The sequence below is a fragment of the Pteropus medius genome, unplaced genomic scaffold, assembly GCF_902729225.1.
Source record: "Pteropus medius unplaced genomic scaffold, Ma_sr-lr_union100, whole genome shotgun sequence".
NCBI classification, from domain to species: Eukaryota; Metazoa; Chordata; class Mammalia; order Chiroptera; family Pteropodidae; genus Pteropus; species Pteropus medius.
In genome coordinates, this window is record NW_024353908.1 from 92,055 (window position 1) to 112,164 (window position 20,110).

The following is a 20,110-nucleotide window of genomic DNA, read 5'->3' on the forward strand; positions in this document are numbered from 1 at the left end:
AAATACTGCCATTTGAGCCTTGAGGGAGTTATGCCAAGTGAAATCAGCCATGGAGAGAAAGAAAATTACTATATGATCTCATTTATATGTAGAATCTAAAAGAACTGACTCACGGAAACAGAACAGATTTATTGGTGGTTGCCAAAGCTGACTGTGTTTTAAGCTGCAGCTTTCTCCATCCATCCAACCCTGCCTGTCTTCCCTCTCAAATTTTCTGATCTACTTGTGGGAATTTCTCACTTTCCCTCACTAGTTATGAATTGTCCTGTTAAAAAGTAAATATATCATTCCATGAAATCTGGGATGAGTGGGAAGTCAGAAAATGTGCTCAGTTGACTACCTTGATCCAATTTCTGGAAACATGGTGGCATGAGATTAAAATAGTTATTATAGGTCACCATCCATGTATACTACAACTGAAAAGAACTAGGATCTGGTAGATGTCTTTTCTCCAAAGTATATACCACAAAGGACATTAAGCTGACTTTGCACTGGTAGAACTGTTTTTTTAAACTAGAATCAGCTCTGATTAGTTGGCATCCAAGTCATACCAGTTTTTATGCATTTGGAATACCATCCCTAAAGTATAGTAATATAAATCACAAATTCTTACGAAAATGTCTCCAAGATGACGAAGAGTAGAAATTTGACTTGTGTATTAAATACCACCAAAGAAGAGAAAAGAGGTAGAACTCAGCTTCCTTATTTCCTAAGTCCATCTCCCAGTAATTATAACAACTTGTTCATCACCATATCCTCAGTGCCTGGAACAGTGCCTGGGCCAAAACAGGAACTTGAAAAACACTAGCAAATAAACAAATATATATTGAATATAATCATAATTAATTAATTAATATATTTTGGTATCTAATTTCTCACTTATAAAATAAGTTAGATCAAATCCCTGGTCACTTTCATACTGAAGATATTACAATTCAATTTATAATTCAATAAATAGAGTTTTCATTGTTATATCAGTAAATATACCAAGAAAAAAATCACTGTCTAGTATATCCAGATATTCTTTCAGGCTACTCCATCATAATCCTCTTTTAAAGACAAATCACCAATAATAAATAAAACAACAGAAACTTATTTTAAATTATTTTATTTTTCATAATTTTCTAACACACAGTGTTAGAAAAATAAATTTTGGCACCATGACTTAGAACTTTTTTCAAGTTTAACCTTTAAATTAAAAACAGTAGCTACAATAAGGATATTTAAACCTCACTCAGAGAAATGGTGAAAAATCAAGTCACAAATTTTTTTGTGCTAGGAAATTATTCTAAAGTGTGATAAAGAGAAGGTAATAAAAAGAGTAAGAAGGATAAAATGGAGACTACGCTGGGAAGACAAAAAAGAGGATAACCCTCACAAAAAAGAACATAAAGAGGGACACAAAGGGCGAAAAGGAAGAAAGGCTCACCAACTTTATTTTCCTGATATAAAATTCAAGTACTTAATTTTTTAAAATCAAAATGCTACTACTAATCTCAAAGAAAAAAATTTCCTCATTATTTTCTAGAATTAAAAGAACAACAACCTTTTTGACTTAAGGTCACTTGGTGATCTTAAGTCAATAAGAAATGGAAAGGCTTGAAAGCTTTTCTAAATCTAGTATCTATTTACTATAATCTACCTTGGAAAATTTATCTGAAGGAACACAGGGCTTGATTTCTAATACAAATGTAAAAAAAAGTCTGTCTAACAATCTAAACAAAAATGTTTTCAACTGGGTATGCACCTAATTGCATTTTATACTAATTTTCTCAAGGAAAAAAACTGTAATATTGTTCTTTGTATTCCTTCAGGAACTATACTTTAAAACATACTTGCATAGGTGGTCAAAAAGTACTTACACAATAAGTTGCACACAAATTCAGTTAGAATTCCAGTTTTTTGACATTTTAAAAATTGCCAATTTTCATTTATATTCACTTCATCTATATGTTGATAAATAAAATTCTTCTTAGGCTTTTGTTAAATAAAATATTACCAGTCTCATTTGTTGCTTGTACATTTGTACCTGAATATTTTATCAACTGAAACACAAATTCAGAAAATTCTCATTATTCTCAAAGACAATAAGGCACAGAAATAAATATTTGTGTTTACTTTTTTCCTTTCTTCTTCAATCTGTGTTTTAAGGCTCAGAGCAGACATTAGGAAATATCAAACAATTTTTTATAAAGTTTTTCAAATGTTTGGCCCAAAGTTAGGTTGTTCTGTGGAATATTTAAATATTCTTCTCATCTTCTCAAGCACAACTTCAAAGATATGTTCATACCAGTCATCCATTCCAAAGAAATGTCAATTCAATGAAAAGTAAATAACTTAGGGATCTATAAACGACACTGCAATGTATCGTGTTCCATTTTTAACAGGAAGTCCTTCATGCAAATGTGTGAGTCTCCCTGGATGCATGAAGCTCCAGCCTTTTCTTGGTGATTCAATAGAGCAATTGTACCTTAGGAATTTGCATCCACCTCCCTAAAAGAGATGTAACAAATAAATGTATCAGTCCATTTTGTTTAACTTTTTTATTACTGGCAAAATTCAAATTATGTCATGTAAGCAGAATCTTAAAAAAATATAGGGTAAAAGTCTATAATGATATATTGCTTTTTTAAAATGTAAAAAATAAAACCATAATTACCTGAAAATCTTCTCCCACATTATTGAGTGCAATGTTGATGGTAAATGTAGAAGCATCGTGATGAGGGCGAAGAGAACGCTGTCTATCAGGGGAGTATTTTACCACAAAATTCAGTAATGCAAACCCCTAAAAATGCAAAGTAAACCAATGGTTTTTCTTATCAGTAAAAACATAAACAGCATATTTGCGTAAAAATTGGGAGGAAGTATGCAGGAGGTACAGGAGGATAACTACCTTTGTATAATAGCCTGCAAAGACCTTCAGTGTAACAGGTGCAATAAACTCCCGGATAAAATGAAGCCATACATTCTCCAGATCAATTTGTTTCATGTGGATATCATCAGTTGGGACATTTTCATAACCACCAGAAATACGGCTATCCTAGAAACAACATTAATGACATCATAAATTGTAGTCCACGTGCAATTCACATTTATATGATCTTAGATTTTTTTTTCAATCACAAGATTACAATAGACAAAAAAATAATAGTTGTTTATGGTGTACTATCTGTTTTAATTGAAAAACTATAAAATAACTGAGGTAACATGGCTCTGCAAATATATCATGATGAAGCGAAGTATTGCAGAGTTGGCTACTCCTTTCCTACTTATTTAATGTTAACTTAAAAACAAAAGGCCAAAGAAAGAGGCAACAAGTGTTTATTTGGGATCCAAAAGAATAGCTATTAGGAAAGGACTGATTCAGGCAGAAATGCAAATAGTGTTCAGATTAGGAGGCAAATACAAGGGGTATTTATTTATAAGAAAGGGAAGGGGAACAATTACATCAATAGAAGGAAAGAATTTTATAGCTGCAGATAACCTAAAACAGTGATGCTAATTCTAAACAATATTGGTAAATTTTCAGTCCAGGTAGTCATAATATCTGCTTTCTTGTTATCTTTACACACAGTTGTCTGGTATATAAGGCTGCTGTTAGGTCCAGTCCAAAGGTTATTTTGTATTGTTTTAACAGTCTAATGATCTGAGAAGTGAGGTGTGCAAGGCAGTTTCTCTGGGATGGCAGCTACGATTCCATTTTAAAGTGACTCCATTGATATCATTTTTTACAAATTTATATGTGAGGTCTAACTATAAAGTAAATAAGATTGATTTCCAAAGCCCTCCCAAGCCCCCTAAAAACACGAATTTTTTTATAGTGACTCTTTAGGCAGTCTTAGCTGTTGATAGGCATAGATTGTGCTTATCAGCCCTCTGGATTATCTACCACTGAAATAGCTTTGCCTGCTCTGTTCCTCACTTCCACTCTGTGGCACCCAAAGGTCCTCCCACAGTAGATTTTCATTATCCTGCCTGCAATCTGCTGACTTCAAGTACTTCATCACACTTTCAACTTGTCTCCCTGATCAGCTAACTAGCTGAGTATATAATTAAACAGAAATAGTAATATTCCAGAGTATTCCACTTAAATTTCTTGGTATTGTTAAGGAGCTGGCATCTGTAGGTTCTCAGAGGAAAAGAAACACATTGAACCACCAATAGTAAAACTTCCTGCCAAGTCTTTGACACTGAATGTAAATGCAAAACCAAATTACACTGAAGGCACTTATTCAAAGGGAATCCTCATGTTTATACAAAAAAATAGTTTTGACAATCAACTCCAGATAAACTTTGTCATAGTATTTTCACTACAGCTCACTGTAAAAATGCAGAGAATAAAAAGTGGCCTTGAAGAAGAGCAGCATCACACAATAAAGACATATATATTCCTTATCATTTTCAGCCTGGGAACACTGCCATCCAAGGTAATTACATGCATAAATGAGAAGCTGAGGCCCAGACAGATCCAATGTTAAACACTAATTAGTGGTAGAATTACACTAAAAACAAAGTTCTCCTGCCCTCCCCCCATTTTAGTTTTCTGTGTGAAATTACAACTTACATGATGTTTGCCTCCAGACCACTGGCCATAATGCTCCATTTCTTCCACCAATTCATCACAGGCTTTTTCAGAAAATATGGGAAACCAAAAGACATCTGGACAAGGCTATAAAATATGGCATTAACATTAAGAGGATAACAGTTTATGTCTTTTAACTAAAAACCAGCATTTCGGAAGTAATAGGGCAGAATAATCAATATTCATCTCACTTAGATGTCCTTTTTAAGAAGTTTTCCAACATCATTGACATTACTATTATAAACAATACTACTTTTCTGGTTTTGTTTTTTTAACACTTTCTAAGACGTTATTTTTTAATTTTTTTATTACATTTTAACATCAATGAAATCAATACAAGTCTTAAAGTCATGGTCAGCCAAGCAGCCATTGTGATGTAGCTGTAATGCCATAGCGCATGTATATACATTTGATTACACTTTCATTCTGTCCTCACCGTGTGTGTGTATACGTGTGTGTGTGTCTGTCTGTCTGTGTCTGTGTATGCATATGCACGCATGCATTTAGTTGCTGTTGCACTTCCTGAACTGACTTGCTCTTGAAATGTCGTTTAAAATTATTTACACTGATTTGACATAGAAATGAGTCCATCAGAACATATATCTATGCCTTAATAAGTCTAAAATAAGTCTTTCAATATGATAAAATAAAAAAATTCTAAATGACTAGAAAACACTAGTCAAAGTTTAATTGGCAGTATTTTTTTTCTTACAGTACACAAAATAATGGGATATCTCAGAATTGAAGATGTTTTACATTCTCTGAAAATAAGGTATTAGCAATAGTTTGGAATACCAATCTAAAATAGAGTTCATTTTTTAAAAGACCTGAGAAAAGATTCTTGAAGGCCAAGTTCTTTCAGGTAAACTTTCATTGAAAGAGACCTACATCAGAGATCTGCCAATGGTTCCTTATTTTTAGTGGTTTAAGAAAGCTATGATCTTAAAATTATTGTTAATCTCCATGTTCTACATTTTTACAACTATATAACCCTTAAGGCTATAAAACTGGTTAAGCCATATGAATTTTACCTAAAGGATAGTTTCTCCACTTTTACAACATCCTCTGCTAAAGCAGTATCATAGTAATATTCCCTTATGGAAACTACAGCAAAAATGATCTATCATAGTAATTATTAATACAAACCTGTTCAACTATATTTTCAGTGAAAATCTTTGAATAATCGCGGTTTATATACTTTTCCTTCCAGTCCTACCAAAAAAAAAATCAATTGTATAGATTAAAGCAAATACATTTGTACAAGTATTTTAATACAAAAATAAAAGCATATGCATTTTAGAAATTGCTCAAACAACTTATAAATGATCATGTGTCATGGACAAAATAAGAATTCTCAGAAACCACAGTTTATGTTTTTTAATCTTTGCCTCATTGCGTATGCTCTTATCTTTGAGACAAAAAACTTTCATTTATGAAGTTTTATGACACAGGATTTAAAATTTTGAGTAATCTTATAATTAGATTGTATACGGTATCTTACACATATACACATAATAGATAAATATGTATTTAAAACTGAATAACAAAATCCTATTAACAAATATTAGTAAATACTAATTAGCAAATAAATTAAACTTGGGTCTTATTTATAATAAAGAGAATTACTCTAAAATAACTTTGATTTTAAAAATGTATTTAAAATTTCTGGCTTCACTTCAGTTTTTAATATTTATCAAAGAATGATCATACGGTTACTAATACACTTCTTTTATTTACTAAAATTAAGATATGGGATTATATATTTTAAAAAAATAGATCCTCTTTATGCTAATTAATGAACCTGATTCTTCTCTTTGACCAATCTCTGACACATAAACCACACACTAAGATACGTCAATTTTTGTCAACATTGGCTAAGGAATTTTTTTCCTGGGTCGAATGTTTTATTTAAAATTTCAATATTTAGAGGGTATACATTAAAATATGGAATGATTTAGTATCTAAAAATATCTCTTCTTAAATGTATTTAGATTGTTTAACAAAATTCTTAAATTTCTCTTTACAAATACAAATATAGGGAGCTATCAAGGAAGAACTGAGGTACAGATAGATTCAAAATAATTTCAATCAAAATATGTTTCAAAAAATATTTGTCTGAAATACATCTTTTGAGGACAGATTTCAGAGGGACCCTGATAACTTTATGCCATTCTTAGTTTTGCATATCTCTGCTTATATGTAGCTCAGATATTTCTGATATAGAGAACAAAAGCTATCTTATTTTTTTTTAATAAATAATACGTAGCATATAATTATAAGGGTCAAATTACTGTATTATCTCATTATTCCCTCTAATACTGATTAGTTTTCTGATTCCAAAATATGGGGAAAAATTAGAAGTAAATAATCATTCATAACATTTCAGAATCTCTAAGTATTTTTTCCTATGCATCATTACTGGTTAAAAGAAAAAAGCCCCTAAGATTTTACATTAGTTCATTAATATTTTGCATTTTAGACCACGTTTCAAGCATCACTGAATAAACTGTAACCTCATTCATTTAATTTCTTAGAAGTTCTGATAACGAGACTATTAAATATTCCTCTGTGGGATACCCCTCATAATGCATATAGATAAGGCTAATTTCCAAAAAAAAAAAACAAAGCAAAGCCATGGAAAGAAAAGCAGTTCCAACTTACTTCTGATATTTTCATTGCAAACTCTCCAAAGACTTGAATTCTTACACAAACATCTACAATTCAGGATATAATTTGGAATTTTTCAGGAAGCTAATATTACCTAAGAAATTAAATTCTATCCAAAATGCCAAGAGATTCAGCACTAAAGTAAAACATGTAATTCCACCCTTACCATTTAAAAAAGCCTCTTTTCAATTCTACTCCTGTGAAAGATGAAGAATACAGCTAAAATGGACCAAAGGTACTTTTAAAATACAAAAATGTCACAAGATATAAGATAATCTTTTTCTATTCAACAGAGTATTCAGAAATCATTAAATTTATTATTCCCGGATATCAACTACTCCTACAAAATAAAAGAATTCTGACCAGGTGGATTAAGTCTTTGTAATTTAAAACTTTTACTATTGGCAAGGGCAAAACTTTAAATGGTAGTATTACAGAGATGATTATTCAAGAGAGTATTTTCCTTTGAATAAATGTACCATTTGACTAGTAATATAAAAAAGCAGTTAATTCCTGTATGATTCAAATTTTTTTAAAAAGGAATAATTTTAGACTTTTAAAATAGTTTCCTCAACTAAGACTTTCTTCATATGCTGAATCCACTTACTCTGCAATTTTGTCTAGCTATCTCTGGTATACATTAACAAAATTGTTATGAAAAATATACAAAATGATAAAATCAATGTATTTTGCCAAACTGACTTCTTGAATTTTCTTCTTGAAATTCAAAATATAATATTGTCATATGTGAATTACTTGTAAACATTTTTTCTGAAATTGTGATTAAAAATTTGATGATGCTTTTGAATATAAAAGTTAAAATTCTGGGAGAAATAAAAGAAACTGATAATTCCCTTCCCCAAACCTAATATATGTCTTAATAAAAAAAAAAGAGTTCTTAGTCAAATTTAGATCTACTTTATAGACATGATATAAAATTATCTTTTTTAAAATGATATAATATAAAAAATATTTTAAAGCCTTTTACATTTTCATATTATTAACCCAATTTATTTAGAGTTATAGGAAAATAAGTAATATATTGAGTATGAAATACATACCACAGGATTTTCAAAAATCTGCCAGAGGTCATTGTTATAATGGGAAGTATTGTAATTAGCAGTTGATAATAGTCTTCCAAATTCATGTCTATTAGAAATGTACATAAATACACCCTATATGCCAAAAAAAAATAGTATTAACAACCTTGAAGTACAAGAAAATATATATAAGCAGGAAAAATATATGAAATATTAATTTCAACTTTTATATTTTCATTCATGAACATGCATTTTTATTTTTCATATAAAACATGCATGATTGAAAATGAAATACAATTTTGATTAATTTTGAACTGACACCACACAAAACTGATAGCACTGACACTCAACTGAAAAAAGAGAAGAGGAAGAATGGACTTTTTTTAATCCCTTTCTCATTGATCCTAGAAGTAGACATCAGGGAAAAAAATCCTGTTTGAAAGCAGAAATATTTTTGAGACACCAAAGTGCAATTAATTGTACCTCTTTTGGCTTCTTTTCCTTTCAAAGAACACATCACATTTTTAAACAAGAATTCAAATGTCAATATTACTTCATCAGCCTATTTTATTCTTATTGCCCTAATGTTTAAAAACAGAACACAGAAATTATTCATGCATTACAAGGCAGCTAAAGAAAATCAGTCTCACATCCTTGTTCCAAACCAAAAAAATGTGGCAAACATTACTAAGGTAAGGTTGTTTCTTTTTGTACCTGTTTTAATAGTAAAAGGATTAGTTATTAATAATAAAAAAAATTAATCAAGAGTGCCCAAACCTCATTTTTATCAAGATGTACTTTATACTTACTCCTACCTCTCTTCCTTAAAACAAGAAAAACTAGTAAAGGAACTTGGGTTTTACTTTCTCGTCTACCAATCATAAAGTATAAATCATCCCAAAGAACTAAGTTTGACTATCACACAATACCCAATCCCCAATACACAAAATTTACACATATATATGCAGAATCAAAACCAATAAATACCAACAATTTACCAAGCTAAATGGAAAAAAGACTCAAAGAAATATTACTGCTAGGCAATATACCATACTAGCATTAATCAAATAAATAAAAATAAATAAAAATAAATAAAAAGAACACCTTTGGGGGGCTGAGCATTTGGAATGTTTCCGGAGTAGGGGAGTCTTTTTCCCTTTGTAATGTCTAAAATGAAGAGAAGCATTGGGTAAGTTGACCTGCACACCCACTCTCTCAGGTATTCTTAGGTAAATAAAAATAGCAGCCTCTGATAAAAAGCTGACATTCTGAAATGTCCTTCACAGACAACATGCAGAACAAGCAAAGCTTATAGCGCACGCAAAGATAACTCCAGCCGCTTCTGGTTTTTTGTTTTTTTTTTTTTTCCGGTCAAACATAAATCCAAGCTCATTCCTTAGTAGAACTTTCATTAGAAACAAAATTAAGGCAAAAGAGAAAACGTGTGTAAGAGAGGCCATTCCAGGATGTGCTGTTGAGTCAAATTAGTCAAACATGAGCACAAATTACAATACAGGTTTTGAGGATATTCGACATAACAATGCACATAGGTTTATAGAAAAAACAAACATACTCAAACACATGCCTTAATAAAGTAATAAAAAAAACACTTGCCAACTTTTCTGATTTTTCCCAAAATCACATTTGCTTACATAAATTGGAATAAGATAATCCAATCCTTTATAAAACAGAAAAACATATCAATATGTTTTAATACATATTTATACATTTTGAAAAATAAATTATTTTCTACAGTCATTTAAGTTTTGTAATAAGAGTATATTTGTAGAATAGCAATGTATCATTAATTTTCTACATAGATTAAACATACTACTTATCTCATTCCTTCTCTTAATTTAGTGGTAAAGAACCTGCTTTTTAAAAGTATGGAGTTAATAATGACAAAGAAAGCATGGACATTGATTTTAAGAACAAAAGTGTGTTCTTAAATGTACAGTCATTTCATCCAGGGTTTACCAAATTAATTTTAATTAGTGCAAATTTTTACTACAGAATTTCAAATAGAAGACTAATTCTTAAAAAAGAAAAGCTGACTTCTAATAAATTCACATTTATTATTGAAATCTCACTGTTGTTTATGAGTAAGTCTAAGAACCAACCTAACACTTTTCAAATGTTTCTATAGGTAATTATTCACAAATTATTCTTCATAACTGTTTCCAATTTTTCAACAGAGAATCAAAAAAAATGGCAAGTCTTTACAATTAGAAAGAAAAAGAGCATCAAAAGACAATGACACATCAACTGGAAAAGCAAGCCATCTTATAAGAACATCAAGCAAGCCATCATTTTATACCCTACCATTTCTCTAGCATTTCGGCAAAGAGCCATATCAGGATCCAGTTTATCTCGAACAAAATAGTTCCTTTCATTCATCTCTGATCGGAGCGTCTTTCCTTTAATTAAGTAGACATTAGCCATGTACGGGACATTCCATATCCCTCTGAAAGTAAAGAAAACACATTCCAAAATAACACAAATACAAAACAGTTTTGTTTTTATGTTTTAAAAATAAGTGCCTTGTAGTTTTTAAATTTTGTATACATAATTTATTGAATCAAATTACATGCAAATGCAAGCATATTTAATATTTGACATATGTATGTGTGTGTGTATATGTACGTATATATATGTACATATACACACACACATATGAAATACATATATAGATGACACTATTTGGTATCCACTACATTTTATGAGATAAATCACTATCTTCCTAGATAAATTTTATTGATATCTGGTATTTTGGCTGTCATCTCTCAATTGTTACAGTTACAGTATAATATTCTGTTGTACAGAAGGTGTTTCCATTTAAGATTAAGCAGTTTGATAGCAAAAATAATCACATACAACTGGTGGTTTGCTAAGGCTAGCTTACACTTGCTCCCCAGAGATGACTTGTAGCTTCACTTCTCAAGTCTACGCTTACTGATTTCACATTAGAAGCTTGAAATCAGCCATGGCAGAAGTATTTAAAAATTGGCAAACACTGCAAATCAGGGCACCTCCGATCCCAAGAACCTGTTGTTATACATTTATCAGCATACCACTGAATATAGCCTAAAATTCTCCTAAAATATATTTTCTCGATATTCATTAAGCCATCTAAAATTATTGTATTAAAAGCAAGATATGGTCTACAATCATGCCACTCTGAACAAGCCAAATCCCTTCTGATCTCAGAAGCTAAGCAGGGTCGGACCTGGTTAGTACTTGGATGGGAGACCACCTAGGAAGACCAGGTGCTGTAGACATAAAAAATAAAAAATAAAAAATAAGGGATTGTAAGCTGACAAGGTCTTTGCAATCTGTGAGGTCAACCAAGGGTTGCCTCGCCTAAAAAAAAATAAAAATAAGTAAAAATAAAAATAAATACAAAGAAGATATGAAAAATATGGCCAAAAGAACATGAGTGTTGGGAGGCACATTATTTCATCCATCATTTGTTCCCATGGATCTGTCTCCTCACTTTGAACATGACTCACTTCTTAAGAACAGTATAAGGTTTCACCTGAAAAATATGCCTGTTGCTTTTAGAGAACAGAAAGGGAAGATCTTAACAAAGGCAATGTAGTTAGATATTAAAAGGAATATATCATTTTGTTTTACTAAAAACAAGTGGTCATAAAAAGTATACAGTGTAGCACCTGAATTCAGAAATTAATCACTGGCAGAGTACGTAGTGCTGCACTTTTGAAGGTAAAGACACACACACGTATGTCAGAAGATGCCATTCCTTCAAGCAGATTTTGTACATTAACTGTATTCTTGTATTAACTAGAACAAGAACCTCTACCTTATTATTTTCCTTACACTTCAGACAAGAGATTGGACAGAAAATCACCAGTGCCTACAGCAACTTAAATGAATCATGAATTCTCTATTCTACTTCTGTGAACTCTTATTTCTGCTATACCCACAGATAATATCAGGTATATAGTCTACACAAATCATCTCAGAGACAATATAAGCATTTTGAAACTACAGAATACTATCTTAATAGGGTTTTCTCAGCTATCATGCTTCTTAATTGCAACAAAAGTCTTTATCATATTTAGATCATTCGTACTGACTTACTATTTTCACAAACAAAACATCTTTTTACTGCTCAATTGTTCAACAAGAAGCACATGATTTTTTTTCTAAATTTAAGGGCACATGTTTTTAGTCACAAAAGAATGTTTTCTCTTTTTAACTGGACTGATGTCTGAGAAATTAGGCAAAGCACTTAACATCTCAGTCACTCTGGTCTATTGTCTACATAAAAAAAAAAAAGTGACATTCTTCCCTAATATTTCCTTAATAAAAAACATTATTTCAACTGTGATTACTTTTTAGTTTAAAAATTATCAATCATACACACACTTTGCAATAAGTATATTTGTTTCTAACTCTAGAAATTAATATCAGATATTGGTGAAGAAACTTATCTTTAAAGCAGAATATTTGTTATTTTACACAAGAAACTCTTAAAATAGGAAATGTTAGAAGGCTTTGATTCTTAGTGTTACTTTTGTTTGCTCATTTATAAGTTTTAAAAGCTATCAAAACAATTTTCATCCCAGCCACTAAATATATAAGATAATTCCCTTTCTAAACTTTTAACTAAAGAATATTATTACTCTTCTAACAAACTAAGATGGGCTACCTATAGTAACCATATATTGTCTCTTAGTATTTCCCACAACAGTGAGTTTGTTCTTTTGAATATTTAAAACTAAAAACTTTGTTTTATAAAATACTAATTTGCACTAGTATTTCAGGATCCCAAGTGTTCAAGTTTCCAAATTTTCATTAAACATAAAGAAAAAAGATAATAGTAAAAAAATTCAAGTAATATTAACAAGACCACATCTTTAGATCATGATATTTTATGTTGAAAAATTAAATTAAGTAACTTACATTCTATTCCCTTGAACAATATCCACATAATCTTCTGATCGAGCATAGTATCCATCAGGACTCAATGCTCCCCAGAAGTTGGACCAAAGCTTTCCATGACGAGTTACAAGAGGGGCAATGATCTTTCTAAAGAGAGAAAAAAAATCTAGGTAATTATTTATTTTTAAATTACTACAGAATTATGTGTTTTGGGCTTAACATGACACATAAAACAATAAAGTTCATTTAACATACATGTAGTTAGTCCAAAAAACTAAAAGCAAAATAAAATAGAGAAATTTTTTCCCAACACTTTTTCTTAAGTATACTGCTGGTTTTCAGTAACACTGCTTAAAGAGGAACAAAAAATTGAAAATGCGATTGAAAGTTTAAAAATGACTTTTAAAAGTCCCTTATATACAAAAAGTGAAACTATCTTAATTATTTAAATATTTCAGAAATTATATTATATGAAATCAAATATTTTCATTGTTATTAGCAAGACATAGTCCATGGTATATTGAAGTATTCAATAAATATCTGTTGAATAAAAAAAAATGAATGATAGGCTGAAATACTTATAAATAGGCCAGTTTTCCTAAAGTTGTCATAAATTACTTTAAAGTACGTTTCCTTTCTTTCTTTTCTTTTCTTTTCCCTTCCCCTTCCTCCCTTCCTCCCTTCTTCCCTTCCTTCTTTTCCTTTCCTTTCCTTTCCTTTCCTTTCTTTTTTTTTTTTTTTTGGTTACAACTTTTAAAATGGTTTGTGCTAGCCCTGGCAACACCAAACATTTTTCGGTCTTTTATTTTAGAGAACAAAATAGAGGATAACTGCCATAATGCCTACCTACCTACCAGGAAAGTAACCCCTCTAAGACAAGCCCGTTACATATGCAAAACATGTCAGATTTCTTCTTAAAGAAATCTAATTTATAATGTGTCAACATTTCACAAATAGGGTAACAAAGTATGAAGTTCCTCTAGAATTACTTCAAAAATGAAGTGCATTGCAGTGGTATCTCACAATTTAAGAAAAGCTTGAAAAACTCCTCCAAGAAGTCTATGAACCAATTATTCTCCACAGAAAACCTATTCTACAACACACCAATCTTGTGAAGAGCAGGTGTGCCCTTCCTTTCTCTTACTTATAGAAAAGTAAAACAATCTATAAAAACACAACATGCAAAATAATGATTTTGGTTTATTTTTCCTGGTTCCTATTAAAATGAAATGTTGACCAGAAACACTCATATTTTGTTTTGTTTAAAATAGATATATAGATATATAGATATAGATAGATCTAGATATAGATATAATAGATATAACAGAGAATCTACATATTATGTTAATTTAAGAAATGATAATTCAATGTCAATAACTGACAAGATCAAATATTTAACAGAAAAAAAATCTTGTAATTTATAATCTCAGCTGCCTGCCGAAGAGGGATGGGCAAAGAAATGTTGAAGATCAAAATTTTTCTTTTGTGTGCGCCTCACTGTTTTTAAGTATGGAAATACAAGAGCAGCAGCTGAGAGACAATAAATTGCACTAAATAACTGAAGGAGTAAAATTTGGAACAAGGCAATAAATAACAGAGACAGGAAAAGGAGAGAGAAAAAGGAGCTGATGAGATAGGTGCTAGAAAGCTATATGCCCTAAGTTGTGGGCCACCCCTTGCCCCTCTAAACATTCAGTCAAGTGCACTAAATCTTGCAACAGTCTTGGTATATGTAAATTCTTTATGAAAACTACATGCTTGGATACAGAAGCATATTATATTAATCTAATCTTTTGACAATTAACAGAAATGTATGGATTTGGAGAAATAACCTAAGTTTTATTGGCTCTTCAAGGGGCAAGGGCCCCAGATGGCATTTGAATTACTTGAGAGAAATTTTTATATTTTACAAGATTTGAAACATTAGATTGATATTAAGAGGGATATATGTTAAATATTTAGTATAAATTCATTAAATAATTTACTATTAGAATAATTAATAAGTGTCTATCAAAGTATATATAATAAAAACATCTAAATATTATAAGCATATATACATTATATAATATTGAATTTAAATCAAATTAAGAGGCAATTAACACTGCAAATTTAAGAAAACATTACTGAATTCCAGTAGGTTTTAAGAAATATAAATTAGAATTCTATCTCATATGCTTTTCCTTGCCTAATGATTAACCCTTATTCATATGTTTTGAAAAATTATCTGCAATTTATAGTTATTTTAGATGCATATGTATCTATTGATAGTTGTATAGTGGGACTGTATATAGATAAATACTGAGATGTCTTAGATTTTGAAGTAATAACTGAATTGTCAAATTGACAAATCATATTATACATAGAGTGGGTTAGCAGAGCATAATAGATTTTTCATACATTTTATTCAGCAAAATAAAAAGTAATTCTAACATTTCACTGCTAACCATTATGTCATGAGAAATAACTGAGTTAATACATGTAAACATACTTAAAACAATACCTGGCACTCAAGCATTCATTAAAGGTAGGCTATTAGTAGAAGCATTAATAATAATTACTATTAGTAGTAGCAGTAGTATTAATAAGTGAAGATTTAATATCATTATAAGCTGGAAAAAAAGGTGTCTTTTTTTCCATTTCAATTCAGTTAAATGAAAGCAAGTACAGTGATAATTAGTTCAGTACAGATCTGGCTGTGAAATAATTTGTGTCTTTGAAGTTTCTTTCAAATTCTAAGAACTACAACTCTGTTTGCAGTAACTTTTTAGGTCAAAACTTTTATAAAATTCTACTTTAAAAATATCTAGAGAGAATCAAACAATTCCAAATTTTACTAGTATCAGCTATATCATAATTTCATCTAGCTTTAACTATAAAAATAGGCCTACTAAAATTGACAAACATCATATTTCTGATTGTCACTAATACTAAATACTTCTAATATTCATCACATTGTTTTCTATTTGCTTCATTTAAAACAAAACTAATTAATTAGAATTGAAAGTTTAAAAGGTGTAGTAAATAATGTTAATTCCCTCAATTTGCTCCTATTTATTCCACTGATAAGTCATTTTAGTGTGTCCACATAGATGAAGAAAATGATAACCATTAAAAAAAATGAATTGACATTAAACTTTATACAGTACCTGTTTTGTTCAATCAAAATTTTTAAAGTCCTTGGGTTTGTCAGAACCACATCTGCATCTACACTAAAGTAGTAATCACAGTTCTTATCTTGACGGCAAAAATCCCTGACATCAAAAAAGAAACAAAATAAGAATTAGATAAAATAAATATTTTTTACTGAAAAATGTTAACATAAGCTTATACATAAAAAAGGGTTACTCTAATATAGTTTTCTAATCAAATAGTAAGAAATATCAAAAAGGATCGATATTCTCTTAAATTTCAAAATGGTCAATTTAGCAACACAGATGTTCACAGGTAAATCAACACTAAAAATTTTAGGCCAGGTGAAATATATTTTCAGCCACTAAATATCTTAAGGCATAAAACATCAAGTTAGAATGGCAATTTATAATTTAGCATTAAATCTTTTCTAAAAGGGGAAAATAATTTACCCCAATGAATTTATTAACAACTATTTTTTCGCAAATCAAAATGTTTCTGTGTACACACATGCACTGCAAAATCTTGTATATCCAATAACTCTGTTTTAAGTGAATCTTGGAGATACAAGTGAATGACTCGAGATAATAATACTTTTTGAACTTGATTTGCATGGGATTCTTTCTAAGATAGTTATTCCCCTGCATCTCATCAGGGACACTGACTATGTTGTTATCTTTTCCTGGTAATGTCTGTAGTGCTATTATCAGGCACACCAAGGAATGAACTACTTGTGATATCTGAAATAGTTCCAAGTATTATGGTTTCTACATTTGAGGTTCTCTCTTTCTGGGCTCCCAGTTATTACTCTCAACCACTGTCAGCGTGTATATCCATACCATGTTTGTTTCTAAGCAACTGACGAATGGACAACAGGCAGGAAAGTTTGTAAAAACCATACAAATAATTTAACAAAAACTAAGTTTGAATAAGGACCCAAGGATTCTCCAATAAATAAGTTATGGAAGCATAAGTGAAAACATTTGTTTGGTTTTTCTGTGGCCTGTTTTCCCTCCTATTCCTTTAACCCTGACACCAGGGTATCCAACACACGGGGCTCTAAGCTTTCACAGCACAAGAACATCTTCCAATGAGAAGTCACCAAGACTTATTTACCTTTTAATCAGCAGCTCTTAAATCACTGCCTGGCATATTCAATTAACATTTACTGAATAAAAGATTGCTATATTACTATCAGAATTTTATTAGTAATCCGTCTGAAGTATTAAAGGGGCTAAATAAAGGACCAAAAATATTTCTCCTGTTACAGAATTTTCTAGATCGGTAGCTAACTAGAAAGTAGGAATACCCATTTTCTCCATCAGTCTAAAATATACATTTTTACCACATACAACCTTCAAATTGCAAACATTTAAATCACTGCTTATATAATTCATACTATTCATTTGTTTGAGTGTTTTTTAAATCTTGATCTGAAGTTCAATTAATAGTTTGAATAAACATGCAGACTCTTAGCCATTAAAGGAAAAATGTAAATAACTTCCATGACCCTTTACACATAAGTACATACAAACATAGATAGAGTCTAAGATGTTTGCACACATGCACAAACGTACATGGACACATAGTGGCGACATCCAAGTTTAGGTACTAATTTTTAAGAAAAGTTGTTTTTTCTTAAAGTTTCTTTAGTAAAAATAGTTTAAATTTATTAAAACGTACATTCCCATGTTTCTGGCTTCAGCTTGACTTAGATTTTCTTCTGGTCCTACTATTTTTATAGTACTGATTTCATGTTTAGCTTTATCAAAAAATACCTTGATGTCCTTTTCATGATAAACTTCCTGTAACATATTTAAACATAAAAAATTAGTGAGAAAATAAGACATTAAAATGACTGAAATATTCATATCTAAGGATAGATTCATATTCAAAGTTGTGAAGTCCATAGTTCACATAGTCACTCAATTACAGACAAAATGATAACCAAAATAGGTGATATTTAAGTATCACCTAAATGTCATGTGAAAATCTAAAATAGATACATATCAATATTTTCTAAAGAGAAGATACTTCAAAATTCTTTTAACATCCACTCTTAGACAGGTCCTTGCATAACTATTTAAAATCCTGGGTGCTATAAAATGTATCAGGTGGCACATAAATAGCTCATGGCCTAAGTATCTTAGACATGTGTTATAAAATATCCATGAAAAATGTCTATTAAACCTAATAGATATTAAACTAAGTTATAAATAATCACTTTATAAAATAAATATTACTATATTCCGTGAAGCCAGACAGAAAAAAAATTTGTCACATACTTTTTTTTTTTTACAAAAAAGTGTTTAACAAAATTTTATTGATGGGACATAAAAGTCATCGAATTAGCATGATTAGACTGTGCTAAAATTTTGATAAGATTATCCGTCTCCATCATTAGAGCATTTCAGAGCTTTTAATGTATCGTCTCCTTATTTTTGAAAGCTTTGTATAGCCTGTTAAAACTAATCACAAAAAAAGCTACATAGAGTTAATTTTAAGTAAAAGAAAAACTCTGGCCATCAAAGAGTTTTAGGTCCTAAAAAAGGAGGAAAGGTATAAATAAAAGAATACATAAAAACAAAACACTTTATAAATGCTCAATAATCCAACCTATTAAACTTATTTTAGCTGATTTTCTGTAAATTTAAAATATTTTCTGGAAAAGGCAAATGATAAGCTGATGTACGTTAGGAATAAATAACACTGGTAAATAAAAAGTATTAAGACAGAAAAGAGAATATAATATACTTCATAGCTATTGAGTTTTTCTAGATGATCTTAAATACCAACTGTTTTAACAGGAAAGACACAATTAAATGGAAAAATACTGAAAAAAAAATCTTTATGTTTAGATTATATGTGGGAGGTGTTTGGGAGGCTCTGAATATTTCTGAAGGAAATGATAAGATCAAACTGCTTGAGGAGGAGCATGCCATTGTGTAATTAATCAAAAGAATACTATATCTGGAAGTTATTTCAAGTTCTCATGTTATGGCATTACCATAAGTACCAGAACTAACCCAAAGGCAAAGGAATATATGGTCCTTTGACATTTTTTCATTATATATTAAATTGAGCCATAGGAAATAGCTGATACTCAACCATTTTTGATCTACAAAACTGGCAGTTTCATGGGGCTCATCCCAATATTATACCAGTTTTAGACTCTAAAATCATCAGGTCCTAAAAATGCAGGCCAGTAACTATTCCGAAAATCCCCTACTTAATTTAGCCCAATGGATTTTTTTTGACAAAAATAAACAAAAAAAAATTTCCAAAGAAAATAAAAAAAATAAAATACTTTTCATATAAAATATTTATTTCTCAAATACTTACTTTGTTATGAATAAAGACTTTAAGTGCTTCTTTAGGGTAATCCAGTGTCAACAACACATCCAGAAATCGAGATAGGAAAGGGGTTGGTTGTTCAATAAAAACACCTATTGTTACATTTGGATAGACCTTTGTTTTATAGCAAACATAAGAAAAAATATCATTACAAATGGTTGAGGAAGTCAAAAACATAAATAAATGACCATATATTGTGTTATTACCAGAATTATAGAAAGACTTCTTTATAATGCCTTTCTTTTTAAAATCAATTTTTAAAGACTGAATTTAAGGATTAAATATTTTTTAAAACCCATGTATGTTAAATGCTGAATTAGGTACCTCTCCCCATCTTTTCACACATGGTACTTCACATGTCCCTTTGTTATCTGAATTATAACTTATAATATTTGCTTGTTTTGAAGTATACCTTGTATACAGTAGTACCTCT

The 20,110-nt window shown here is 30.2% G+C and overlaps 1 protein-coding gene and 1 pseudogene across 2 annotated transcripts in view; one reads left to right on the top strand and one right to left on the bottom strand.

The window, feature by feature from the left end:
* Nucleotides 1-1,410: 1,410 nt before the first annotated feature.
* PLOD2 (procollagen-lysine,2-oxoglutarate 5-dioxygenase 2) overlaps nucleotides 1,411-20,110 on the bottom strand; it is an 87,904-nt gene continuing 69,204 nt past the window's right edge. Inside the window, exons 9-20 of one of the 2 annotated variants that reach the window (XM_039851771.1) lie at nucleotides 19,666-19,791; nucleotides 18,007-18,128; nucleotides 16,341-16,445; nucleotides 13,216-13,341; nucleotides 10,612-10,753; nucleotides 9,394-9,456; nucleotides 8,311-8,424; nucleotides 5,729-5,794; nucleotides 4,565-4,669; nucleotides 2,894-3,040; nucleotides 2,660-2,785; nucleotides 1,411-2,493 (exon numbers count right to left, since the gene is read on the bottom strand). In XM_039851771.1, coding sequence (XP_039707705.1) covers nucleotides 2,338-2,493; nucleotides 2,660-2,785; nucleotides 2,894-3,040; nucleotides 4,565-4,669; nucleotides 5,729-5,794; nucleotides 8,311-8,424; nucleotides 9,394-9,456; nucleotides 10,612-10,753; nucleotides 13,216-13,341; nucleotides 16,341-16,445; nucleotides 18,007-18,128; nucleotides 19,666-19,791 — 1,398 coding nt within the window. In that variant the 3' untranslated portion in view covers nucleotides 1,411-2,337. The remainder of the gene's footprint in view (nucleotides 2,494-2,659; nucleotides 2,786-2,893; nucleotides 3,041-4,564; nucleotides 4,670-5,728; nucleotides 5,795-8,310; nucleotides 8,425-9,393; nucleotides 9,457-10,611; nucleotides 10,754-13,215; nucleotides 13,342-16,340; nucleotides 16,446-18,006; nucleotides 18,129-19,665; nucleotides 19,792-20,110) is intronic. The other variant, XM_039851772.1, reaches the window with a different exon arrangement.
* On the top strand, nucleotides 11,449-11,567 carry LOC120593828 (uncharacterized; annotated as a pseudogene).